The following is a 12,958-nucleotide window of genomic DNA, read 5'->3' as shown; positions in this document are numbered from 1 at the left end:
TTCCTCCTGATTCTAAGTCATATTTTCCTACTTTTTCACATGTTGTTAAACTTCCATCCTATACTGAATGTTAAGAATGATACCCTATAGAGACTGGATCATCCTATTTTACTCTAAAGAATGTTGAGCCACATGTGGTGGTGCATACATGTAATCTCAGCACTTGAGAGGCTGAGGCAGGAGGATTACCAGGAGTTCAAGGCCAGCTTGGACTACACAGTGAGTTCAAGGTCAGCCTGAACTACGTAGCAAGAACCTGTCTCAAAAAAAAAAAGGAACATTGAGTTTTGTTCTCCTAACTGTGTAAAGGTTTTGTTTCAGGCTTTGCTAGGATAAGCCTATTTTTATTTTTCCCTTTGTCTTGTGGAAGAGCCCTTGATAATGAGACATGGACCTTATGGTCCCTTCAGGATTTCAATGCAAAGTCTGAGACACTTATCAGTTCTATGTAATGTGATGCAAGCTGAATGCTAACCTCTGTCTCCCCAGCATGTGGCAGCAGTTGAAATCTCTGTCAGCTCTGTAATTGTCCAGCTGTTGCTTTTTTCTGGCTCATTGAAGTTGCACCAGTATATATGGGATCTGAGGGAAATTTGGGTGGAGATTTCACAGCTTCCCATTTTGAGGCCTCCTCTACTGTAGGATTTTCATCTTTTTTTTTTTTTTTTTTGGACCAGGTATCGAACTCAGGTCCTTGAGCTTGCACAGCAGGCAGCGAAACCACAGAGCTAAATCCCCAGCCCAGGATTTTCATCTTTAATTCAAGTCATTATGGCAGCCTCAACCACCAAGCCCAAGTCCTCTGTAAAGATATTCTGCATAGTTCTAACCCCTTGTGGGACGGATAGCTGAGAAGGGCCTCCAGGTGTAAAGATGGGTAAGTGTGGGGCTGATCTAGTTGGCTTCTCTTCTCTTCTTATTTATTTATTTTTGGTACTGGGGATCGAACTCAGGATCTTGTGCTTTTGAGGCAGGCAGTGGCACCACTGAGCTAAATCCCTGGCCCAGCTTCTCTTCTTTTAAGATTGTGTCTGCTGGCTGGGGGTTTAGCTCAGTGGTTTCGAAGCCTGCTGCACAAGTGCAAGGACCCGAGTTCCATCCCCGGTACCAAAAAAAAAAAAGATTGTGTCTTCTCTGGTTTCTGATTGTTCTTCCAGCCAAAAAGGAGTGATTTTTAAAAATATTTTGTCCAAAATTAAAAACCATTATTGGCAGTCATTGGTCTAGTACCAGACAAAGTGCAATGCATCTGCCAACTCACCACGTCCTGGATATGAAAACCCTGCCTTTCAGAAGTGACAGCACATGCTCAGATGGCTGTTTATGTTGCCATGGATACTGGCTAGTAGTTTCATAACGTTTTCTTTATTCTAAGAAAATCAAGCCAAACAAAAACTGGCCAGGCAGTGTCAGGTGTCTGCAGTCCCAGTGATTCAGGAGGCTGAGGTAGGAGGATCACTTAATTCCAGGAGTTCAAGGCCAGTCTAGGCAACATAGCAAGACTCTGTCTCACAACAAGACAAAACAAAAACCAACCTTCTTAACCCAGGGCTAGCATTTGACCTTTGAACCATTTACTGGTTCAAGGGTGCCAAGGACCTCTTCATCCATCTTCTTAGTTGTTATAGTAAGAAGACCCAAGGGTTGGATGTTGGGAGCAATGCTACATAATTCTAGGGAAAAGTCATTTGAGTAGGCCTAGTTCTCCTGCCTACAGCCCAGCTAGGACATTCCAGACATAACTGCATTTTGGCCTTGGGTCACAACTGAGACCTCAGTGATCCCAAGATGCTGTAATCTCCAGCACAAGACCACACCTGCGGGAGACAGACGCCAGGGAGGAACCAAATCTTCATCTGCACAGTTCCTCATTGTTCTTAGATTTCCGCTAGGGGGGGCGGGCGGGGCAGCCTTTTGTTACACCTTGATTATCCCAATGTGAAGTACTGAACTCTGCATTTCACTTGTTACATCTGTTTCCCCCTGTATTGAGTAAAAGGTGCAGTAAACTGGAGGCTTTTGTCTTTGCCGCCCAGAGCAGCACTGATCAGACCCAAAGCTCAGCTTCTTCTCAGTCTCATTTTCCTACCTTTCCCGTAATTCGCTGTGTGCTGCCGTGGCTCGCAGGAGACTAGGACTCACTGCAGAGGTTCTGGTAACATCCCCTTCCCCTGTTCTTTACAGTTGAACAAATGGACCTGGGAGAGCCTAGTGGGACCCTCATTAGTGCTGCTCTGCAGGCACAGAGCTCAAAAGATATTTCCCAGCCTCTTTGTATCTGCAGGGGGCTATGTGACTAGTTTTGCCACATTTTCTCCTTCCTGCCTGCCTACCACGTGGGTGATGCCAAAGTGGAATTTTTCTTCAATTTCCTTCAGTATGTTACTTTTATTTTATTTACTTACTGGTTAATTGGATAGAACCCAGGTACATAACCATGCTAATCACATGCTTTACCTTTGAGCTACAACTCTAGGACCCCTAGGTTGATTTTAAAGCCATACAGTGAGGATAAATAAAGTACCACAGTGTGTAAGGTGCCACAGTCTGTCTCTCTTTTTATTTTGGAGGGTGGGAATCAAATCCAGGCCCTCTCTACCGCTAAGCTGCAGCCCCAGCCTCCAAGGGCTCTCAATGATCGTGTGGAGAACAACTTCCTTGCTGACCAATGTTTTTGATGTAAGCATTCATGGGTTGTTTTCTTCAAGTAGTTAATGCTAGCCATGTATGCTAGTAAACTAGCATAGAGAATATCCTAACTAGTGGTACAGATATGACTAAAAACCAGTCTCCCACTTCCTTTGATGGTTAACAAATATAATTCATTTCTTTCTTTCCTTTTATTTTTTTTTCAGTACTGGGAATTGAACCAGGACTTTAGCACTGAGCTACATCTCAAGTCTCTTTTTAAAAAATTTTTAGACAGGGTCTCACTAAATCACTAAGTTACCTAGATCATGCTTGAACTTGTGATCTGCCTGCTTCAGCCTCCCAGAGTGCTGAGATTATGAGCAGTGTGCCAACTTTCAACTTCTTTTCTTTCCTCCCCCTCCCTTTCCCTCTGCTTCTCCTTCTTTACAGTGCAGGGTTTGAACCCAGGAGAGCTCTATCACTGAGCAACATCCCCCGCCCCTTTTATTTTTAGACAGGGTTTTAATAAGTTGTCCAGGCTGGCCTCAAAATTTTGAGCCTCCCAAGGAACTGGGATTAGAGGCATGCACTGCTGTGCCTAGCTTAATATTGAATCTGTTCATATTAACTTTCATAATTATTACATGAACTGAGCCAGGGGTGGTGGCACACACCTGTAATCCCAGTACTCTGGAAGCTGAGGCAGGAGGACTGCTGTGAGTTCAAGGCCAGCCTGGGCTACACAGAGAGTTCAAGGACAGCCTGAACTATATAGCAAAACCCTATCTCAAAAAACCAAAAACACAAAACAAAAAAACCCATAATTATTATATGATTTTACTAGTTTACAAAATAATTTATTATAACTAGTAGCATGCCTGTGGATGAATGGAAACATGAATAAAAATGGTGACTAAAATGAATTTTAAAAGGCAACCTACCTAGAGATCGAATTCCTTTTTGTTCAAGGAAGTCATGTAAAACATTTGTGTTAAGGTTTAATATCTGTCCTAATTCTGGTGTAAGTTTCCAGAAACCATCCTATGAAAATAATAAAACAAATTCACAACATGTTATTGGAATGTCACCATAGAAGAAGTTATACAATATATAAAATACATTTCTACTTACTTCTATTCAGTTAAAACAATTCTGAACTTTCTATTACCCTAAAATCAAAGTTCTTCCTAGACTACAGACACAGTATCGTTTGAAATCTCCTAAGGACTATGGACACTAAGTACCTGGTGGCATTTATATCAAGTCTGGAATGAGCCCATATGTAGAGATTTTTTCAGAAGGACTCTACACATCCTATACATTGTTGTCTTCTAGCAATACTTTGAAACAATGTTTTCAAACTTTTTTTTGAGACAGGGTCCCACTGTACAGTCCAGGCTATCCCTGAACTCGTCAGGTAGCCCAAGGTGGCCTTGAACTCGAAATGATCCTCCTGCCTCAGCCTCCCCACTACTGGGGTTACAGACATGTATCACCCTGCCCAGCTTTCAAACTTTTAAACAACATGATCCCTTCATAAAACACTTTGTTGAGATATGAGTGCCGGGATTACAGGCGCGCACACTACCCCCGAACATGTTCTTTAAAACTACCCTCCCTTTGCCCGTGGTGCTCTGCCTTCTTGTCCCATTTGTACCAGGGTATGATAAGCCTGGAGCCAGGTTTTTCTGTCATTGGCAGGTGTGCAGGTTAAAGAATCTGTGGCAATAATTTGAAAAATGGCAGCAGTGGTATGTGTCAACCCACACAGAGCTAGTATCAAGTGATTAGTTATCTCGTTAGCCACTTCTTTCGGAGGTGATATTAGGTGATATTAACGGCCACACTGAGGCCCAGAAAGGTGAAGCAACTCGACTAAAGCCACACAGTGATTATGTAGCACACTCAAGACTGAAGCCCTGTCTGGCTGCAGGGTCCAGCCCTGGACAACAGTGGCAGTACTGCTTCCTACAACCTCCCCTGGCATTCTCTCAGGGAGGGCAACGGGGCAGTTGCTGTTACCCTTTAAACTTCAAACCACTGGATGAGGTCAGTGTCATTATTATCCCCATTACATGGAGGAGGGCACTGTGACTCAGGGTGTCTGCCTTGCCCTAAATCCCAATGTGGTAGGGCTAGGATTCACACTCTTACAACTAAATTGAGCTGGGAGTGGTGGTGCATGCCTGTAATCCCAGTACTTGGGAGGCTGAGGCAGGAGGATTGCCCTGAGTTTGAGGCTATCTTGGTCTACATAGTGAGTTTAAAATCAGCCTGAACTACAAAGCAAGACTCTGCCTCAAACCAAACCAAACAAAACCAAACACACACACAAAAAAACTAAATCGAGTCCTGCACTTTACTAAACTGATTTACAACAAAACAAATAATTGTAGATATGAGACTGGATTTTAGTATCAACATAGGAGCCAAATTACAGGTGGTTTATTAACTTAACAAATAGAGAGATAACAATGTTACAGGTTGAATAATACCTGTATTCTCAAGACCTTATGTTCTCCTCATGCACTTGTGCTTTACTGCACGACAGGAAATTTCTATGTACTGCAATTCATCAGTGCTAGAACCTGGGAAATTGAGGCCTTACCCATGCCTCTTCCAGGATGCTGTCACGTGGGAAAAATCCATTCACTAGCATGACCCCATTCATCACCAAACACACTGTTTCATTAAGCTGCCTGGCTTTTTTTTTTTTAAGCAAGACTTTCTCACAAACTGGAACAAGTCCCCATTATAGACTGGTAATAAACAGTTCTACCTCCAGTTGCTCTGACTAGCACTGTTGTACACCATGATTCTAACTGACCAGCGAGTTAAGCAAAAATAAGACAAATACCTTAGTTTGTAGACTGAAGAGTGCGGCCCACAGCACAGAGTTCTTCCCACTGGCCTGGTGGACTGTGCCACCCTCATCTTCTAATGGAGAGTTTAAGGACATGACACTTTTCTTCTTCCTTTTTAAAGACTTATATGCCAGAATTCTTGCTGGTGTTTTATTACTTTCTGTTCCAAACAAACTTCCTCCTATATTTTTCCCTTTTGCTTCTTTGCTTCTAGAAAGCTGGGCCTTGGGAACAGGAGGTGCACTACATAACGCTGAGCTCTCCACCAAGGCCTCAAAATAACTTTCACAATGTGGCACATCGCAAAGATCTTCTTGGAAAGAACACACTGAAATTCTGTCAAACCTATCTGGCTGGCAAGATGCCTCTTCAAGGAGAGGCTCTGTCAGACTGTAATGGGCACCCCGAGCGCATAGGGAACTCTGAAGAGAGGGACGATGGGGAATGTATGGTCCGCCAGACATTATGCCTGTGGTAGAGCCAAGAGAAAAAAATGGAGGAGGACGGGGAAAGGCCAGCTCAGAGGAGACAACAGGAAAAAGGCTGTTTTCAGAACCTGGATAAAATTTGCATGGATCAAACTGTGCTGAGCCCATTGAGCCAGCTAGGGGAGCACGACGATCAAGGAGGGAAGATGGCTTGGAAAGATGAGGCAGCCCCTTAAGGGAGATGCTGGGAACAGCGTCAAGCTCAAGGCCATGGCTGCTCCTAGATTGTCCAAACTGTCTGGGAGGTGCAGAAAAACCGAAAGCCTGAGGACGGACATTGGAAGAAGAGAAGGAAAAAGAATGGGTATTAGGGACAGCCAAAAGTGGGGGTGCAAAAAGAGAGGTGGACGCAGCCTTTTGTTTTCGGCTGGCTGTCTCTGATGGTGCTTTAAATCCGTCTTGTCTGGGTGAATCCATCTCAGCCAAATCCAACAGGTTTTCCACATCTCTGCTTTGAGACTCCAGGGCAACAGGTTGTACCACCTCTTCCATACCTAAGACCATCTCTTCAAAATCTTCAGAATCTTTCGGGGTAGATAACCAAAGTCTTCTTTTAGCCAAACCTTTAAGTTGCAGCTTTTCATCCCATTCCGGGAATGCTGAAAGAGGCTGAGAAGAAGGGAAAGCAGAACAAAGTGAACAAATAAGCAGACACCCCTTTCAGCCCTTGACCTTGCCAGCAGTCGATTAGTTGGCCAACTGAGAGCCTGACTTCAGAGTCAGGTCTAGCAGTGTGGGCAGAGATGTTGAGCCAATGCTCAAAACAGTCAGGATTACACGAGCAAAACACCCTGATGAACAGATAGGCAACCTGAGACGTGAGAAGAATATCAGCAATCAATACACAGAAAGATCTTTCTTTGTTCTTGGAATCACAAAATTTTATACACTCTTTATTTTACACATGAGGAAATAGGATCACAGAAGGGTCTTGCCCAGGATTTTACAAGAGCAATACTCATAGTGTATAAATTAGCCCTAAAATAAACTGATAATTTGAAATAAATTATTCCATTGTCTGTTGTTTTTTTTTCTGTGATGATGGGGATTAAACCCAGGACTCTTGCATGTTAGCCAATCCAGTCTTTTATACTGTGTTACAGCACTATCAAGAAAATTGAAAACATTTTCAAAATATTTAAAATAACTGAATATATCTTATCAGAATATGAACAATATGTACAATGAAAGAGAATAGGAACAGCTGCATTACTACTATTAAATGTGAGTCTAAATGTAAAGAGTATTCCTTAAAAGGCTGCATGTAAGCCAAGTTCAGTTTTATAAGGATGATTACTCCTTGAGATATTTTGGAAATACTTAGCCTCTAATTTTAACCATTTAAGAGAGCTATTTATATATATTTTTTAGTTTTTTTTAAATTTTTGGTATCAGGGATCAAACTTGGGACCTTGTGCTTTCAAGGCAGGCAGCGGCACCACTGAGCTAAATCCCTGGCCCCTCTCCCTTGTTTTCAATCTATTTTTGTGAGCCAAAGGGGACACAGGGGACTTTGGAGGATACATTGTTCCTAGCCTGGGCTTCCCACAGGAGTGCGCTGAGCATCAGCTCCCAGTGCCCTAACAGAAGAGGCACTGAGTGCCAAGGAGGGGCTCACCCAACAAACAAACCCATGCTTCCTCCAGCTCCAGCTGGCTGGATGCAGTCCCCAGGCCCAGGACCTGCAGCACTCTGCACTCTCTCACTGCTCTGTTACTGAGCTCAGCTAAAGTAATTCCATGTGGAATTCTGCCACATTTTTAAAAATAAATTTTATTTTATTTTATCCCATTCCCCCCAAGCCCCCTCCCCTCCCTATGTACAGAAGCGTTTTCCATTTTTCCTTCCATTTTCACTTTTCTTCTTCCTTCCTTTCTCCCTCTCTCCTCCCTTGTTCCCCTTCCCATTTGAACACTTTCTTCCCATTTCCCAAAATCCATTATACATTTCAGTCCTTATTTCCACTTTCTGCCAAATTTTGGTAAGTGAAATGGGTCCTTAGGGAGCAACTTTAATATTTTTGTTAGATATTCACTGAAAAAATGTATTGTTAAAATCAAGCTAAACTTTCAAGTCATCAAGTTAATTAATAATATTTTTCATCTGACATATTTGGCTCTGGAAGTATTAAGATCTGAAGAATTTGTAATATTAGCATGATAATTTTTTTTTTTTTTTTTTTAGTGGTACTGGGATTGAACCAAGGCCCTTAATAATAAGCTTCACCTCCAACCCTTTTTAAAATTTTTAATTTTGAGACAGGGTCTTGCTAAACTGCCAAGTTGTCCAGGCTGGGCTCAAACTTGCAATCCTCCTGCCTCAGCCTCCCAAAGTGTTGGGATTACTATGTGTGCCACCATGCCCAGCTGCCATCCGATTTTTATTTAAGTCAAATTTCTCAATTTCCATCAGGTTTTTGGTCATAAGGGCCACAGTAAACTTTGAGAAGTATTAGTGGTGAGTTGTGATTATGTATTTAGACAAGACTTTTATCACTAATTTTATATTGTATTACCTTTTATATTATCTAATGACTAGTTTCCTAAAAGATAATTTGTCCACGAATGACGCATAACCACAGTTGGCTTTTTAGGATTTTTCTGTGTGTGGGGGGTACTTTACTGCCTGATTTATACAAGGCGACTGACTTAGTAATGCAACACCATTTTATAAATACGTGAATATTTTCTACAACCAAGGAGGCATTTTCATGTGCAAGCAGTGAAAAGGCTATTTAGCAAAGGGTGCCCCCACCACTATGGCACTATGAGAATAGCACAATATCAGTTTAGAGTCACACACTACACATGCTGCTTCAGTCAGTGACATGCCCCATCAACATCACTGGTAACTTAAGATTAAAAGAGAGCTGTAAATTACCACAGCCTATCACGCTGTGGTTGTCAGATGCCAGAGTGCAAAGCATTACCAATGTGTTTGTGGTGATCCTGTTATTAACAAGCCGAAGTGCTGCCAAGTGCATAAAAGTACAGTACATGCCAGGCATGGTGGTGCACACCTATAATCCCAGCATTCTGGGAGGCTGAGGCAGGAGGATCACAAATTGAAGCCAAGACTGGGCAACTTAGTAAGACTGTGTTTCGAAATAAAAAATAAAAAAGGCTGCAGGACTGTGGTTCAGTGTGAAAGCCCTGGATTCCATTCTCACTACTCCCCCCACCAAAGTAGAGTACACAATGCTTGATAATGATAACAAATCACTATGCTACCAGTTTATGTATTTTCTATAGTTTTTAATCATTTTTTTTTACAGTACTAAGGATGGAATCCTGGACCTAAGACATGCTAGGCAAGTGCTCTACCACTGAACTATGCTGTCCATAGACCTATTATATCATTATTTTAGACTGTACTCCATTTATTTTTTTTAAAAGTAGCTGGACATGGGGGCTCACTTGTAATCCCAGTGCTCTGGGAGGCTGAGGCAGAAAGATCAAACATCAAGCCCAGACTGCAAGTCAGTGACTTAGGGAGACCCTATCTCAAAATAAGAAATAAAATGAGGGTTGGGGATGTAGCTCAGTGTGAAGGCCCTGGATTCAATCCCAATCATTTGTCCATCAATCAATACAATTTAAAGTTAACTGTGCACAGTCTGCTATGCTGTGCCAGCAGCTCATGTCTGCTGCGTCTCCTGATTGTATTGAGAGTCTGTCTCCAGGGTTGGACCTCCACCTTCTAGGTTTGCAGGGCTCTATTCTAGGATGTGCGCACAACTACAAAGTTACTTGATGTACTTCTCAGAACACAGCCTCATCGTTAGGCAACGAATGGCTGCATTTGGTAGCAACACATTTACCTGCATCATGTCAGCCTCTTCTTGCTCCTCCTGCCAACTCATGTATGGCAGAAAGTCTACATCTTCTTTGTCAATCAATTCCAAAATATTTGGAGTATTAGGAAAAGGCAACTCATTACCATCCTGTATTAAATCAAGATTGGTTTTTTAAAAAAAGACATTAACAAATCATTATCACATACTCTAAAGCCTCCTGGAAGCTGGGTTTGGAATACTTGGGTATGCGATGGTTAATCTTCATTGTCAACTTGATTGAATAGATTGAGAGATGCCTAGGGAATTAGTGAAGCACACTTCTGGGTGTCTGAGAGGGGCTTCCAGACACCACTGCCACGTGGGATAGCAAACTGAGTGGGAGACTTTCCCTGAATGTGGGCAGCACCACTCAATAGGCTGGGGTCTCTGATGGAACCAAAGCAGGAGGAAGCCCATCAGCATGTGCTCTTTCCCTGCCTCGCTGGTTCCTGGCTGCCCTGAGGGGAGCCACTCAGTTCTGCCACATATGCTCTCCGCCATGATGTGCTGCCCTGCTCAAGGCCCAGGGTGGTAAGGCCAAGCAGCCACAGACAGAAAGCTTGAAAATTGTGAGTTAAAAAAAACGTTTCCTCTTTTGTTTCTCTTAGTTATTTTATTACAGCAATGGAAAATTGCCCAACACAGAGTGTAAGATTATACCATGTGTCCCTGGCCACGGGTATGCAAATAAGGAAAGCAGAGCACTCTTCAGGAAATGCTCAGCCAAGACTTCGCTAAGTCCTCAAACTTATGAAGGCAAAGGGGTCTTCTGTGGATGGGGAACCCTGGGACTATTTTTGAGGGTGATGGATTAATAAAAGATGACAAGTACCAAAAATGTAACAAAACTAGAGTCTATCTAAAATATACATGTAGCTCATTAATAATTAAGCCATTAAAATGCTAGCTGGGTGAGGTAGTTCACACCTCTAATCCCAGCACTCAGGAGGCCGAGGCAGGAGGATCACTGCAAGTTCAAGGGCAGCCTGAACTACACAGTGAGACCCTTTACAAAAAATGCTAGCAGATGCAACTCATGTAGAAATTATTTTAGGTCCTAGCACAAAGGCACTCCTCCGTGGGGACACTGGCTCCTGAGGCTTGCTGGCCTCCACCTAACCTGCCCTTTGTAGGCTGGCCTGGGCTATGTCATCAAAGTTGACAGCAAGAGTGACTTTCTTTTTTTTGTTTTTTAAGAGTGACTTTCTTAATGTGTAAACATAAATAGTTTAACTTTGAATTCACAATAATACATACCCTTTTCTCAATTGCCACAAAGCTTGTAAATTGTGTTATGAGAGAGTTTTCTTTACTGAGTTTAATAATCAGAGATTTCATAATTTGTTTCTTCATCTAGGACAGAATAAAAGAAATGAAACCATGTTTTGTTATATGCATTTCTATTTAGCTATGTACAACTAACTAAAAGTGTATCGAACAATCTAAAAGTTGATGATCTATGGCAAGTCTGTCTGTGGCTTCTCAGACACTGGGTGGAGCACTATGGTGTCTGACTGAGAGGGGAAGAAGCCAGGCAGGGCCTTACTCTGCACAGCAAGGAGGGTGCAAGGGGCTCCTCCACTCTGCCTCAGATCCTTGGGCAGCTGGCCGTGTACCCTGCCTCTGGGTCCTTTCTTCAGGAAGGTGGGAGGGGATCTGAGAGCACCTCTGTTATGGGCCCTCAGTGAGCATGCCTGGACCTTCCTCTGGGCTCGTGCTGATGGGCAGAACATCACAGAATTCTTCGGAAACCACTGACATTAGTTCTTTCATTAACTCAGTTAATAAACAGTCATTGAACACCCAGAACAGATGTCACAAGTACAGTGATGACTGCCTGATCCTACCTTCCTCTCTAACCAGCTAGCCTCACTTTACGTTTCCAAGGGAACATCAACTGAAGAGTGACCTAGGACAGCTGGGTGTGGTGGTGCATGCCTGTAACCCCAGTGTTTTGGAGGCTGAGGCAAAAGGATCATCATGAGTTCAGGGCCAGCCTGGCCTACAGAGTAAGGCCCCACAAACAAAAAAGAGTCATCTAGAACAATGCATACTGGTTTCTACTAAGAAAAGAACATACCTCGTGGTTGGCTTCATCTTTGTGGAGAATGCCGTCTTCAAAATCTCGGATGAGTGCTCTCGCTGCCAACTTGTGAATCATCTATATTTAAGCAGCAAAGGAAAAAAAAAAAAAGATCGGATGGCTCTTAATTAATGACTTAAGGAGACCTTTAAAAGCTGAAGTATACTAACTTACAAGCAGTGAATTCACTCCTTTAAAGTGTGCAGCTGGCGAGTGAACTGGTTGTACAGAGCTGTGTGGCCAGCACTGAAATGAAGATCTGGCCCATCCTCCTCACTCTGAAATGTCCCTGGGACCCCTTTGCAGTTTCCCTAGGCTTGCAACCACTCATCTGTTTTCTGTTCCTGGTGCTTTGTTTTTTCTGTATAAGACTATTTTGCTAATTCAATTCATTTAAGAACTTTAAAACTGCTCTTCTACTTCAGCAAGAGCCAGCTTGGTGGCAGGATTCCCACCCACATATGAACTCCACCGGGGGCCATGCAGGGCCTGGGGCATGTTCACCATGACCTCACAATGCAACGCCATGTTTGTTCTCAGGAACTCCAGCTCTTGTGATTCTGTCATTGACAAGCCTACCACTCACAGAGGAAGTACAGCTTTAAAGACTACAATTTTAAAGAAGGAGGGCTGGGGATTTAGTTCAATGGTTCTGCTGCCTGGCTCACAAGCTCGAGGTCCCGAGTTTGGTCCCCAGCACCAAAAAAAAAATAAAGAAGGAGACTTTATCCCAATGTAATTCTTTTACCTTATTTCCTCATTAGATCTAATTTTTAAAGAAATACAGAGATTTCTCCAAGGTTCTGTCAAAATGTGCAAGAATCCATTGTTTTGGTCTAAACTCTTGTACTAGGCCCCAGCAGACCAGATGCAAAATGAAAATGGTGTTATCTGGCCTTCCAAGAAACCAGGAAAAACGACAAAAAACAATCAAGTTCCCCACACAGGCCAGTTACAATCATCCTATGTTACAATCCCCATACAGGCCAGTTACAAAAACAGGGAACTGAAAAACAGTTTCCTGTTTTTCATCCTTACACCAAAAAAGTAAAATAAG

At 42.8% G+C, this 12,958-nt stretch overlaps 1 protein-coding gene across 2 annotated transcripts in view; it reads right to left on the bottom strand.

Moving 5' to 3' along the window:
* Parp4 (poly(ADP-ribose) polymerase family member 4) overlaps positions 1 to 12,958 on the bottom strand; it is a 105,739-nt gene that overhangs the window by 14,941 nt on the left and 77,840 nt on the right. For both annotated transcript variants that reach the window (XM_004854895.4, XM_021236388.2), the window contains exons 28-32: positions 11,899 to 11,979; positions 11,076 to 11,171; positions 9,804 to 9,926; positions 5,489 to 6,592; positions 3,573 to 3,672 (exon numbers count right to left, since the gene is read on the bottom strand). In XM_004854895.4, coding sequence (XP_004854952.1) covers positions 3,573 to 3,672; positions 5,489 to 6,592; positions 9,804 to 9,926; positions 11,076 to 11,171; positions 11,899 to 11,979 — 1,504 coding nt within the window. The remainder of the gene's footprint in view (positions 1 to 3,572; positions 3,673 to 5,488; positions 6,593 to 9,803; positions 9,927 to 11,075; positions 11,172 to 11,898; positions 11,980 to 12,958) is intronic.

The sequence above is a fragment of the Heterocephalus glaber genome, unplaced genomic scaffold (genome assembly GCF_053883595.1).
Source record: "Heterocephalus glaber isolate CG9 unplaced genomic scaffold, H.glaber_assembly_v1.0 deba00001719, whole genome shotgun sequence".
NCBI classification, from domain to species: Eukaryota; Metazoa; Chordata; class Mammalia; order Rodentia; family Bathyergidae; genus Heterocephalus; species Heterocephalus glaber.
This window is presented reverse-complemented; position numbering and strand designations above follow the sequence as displayed.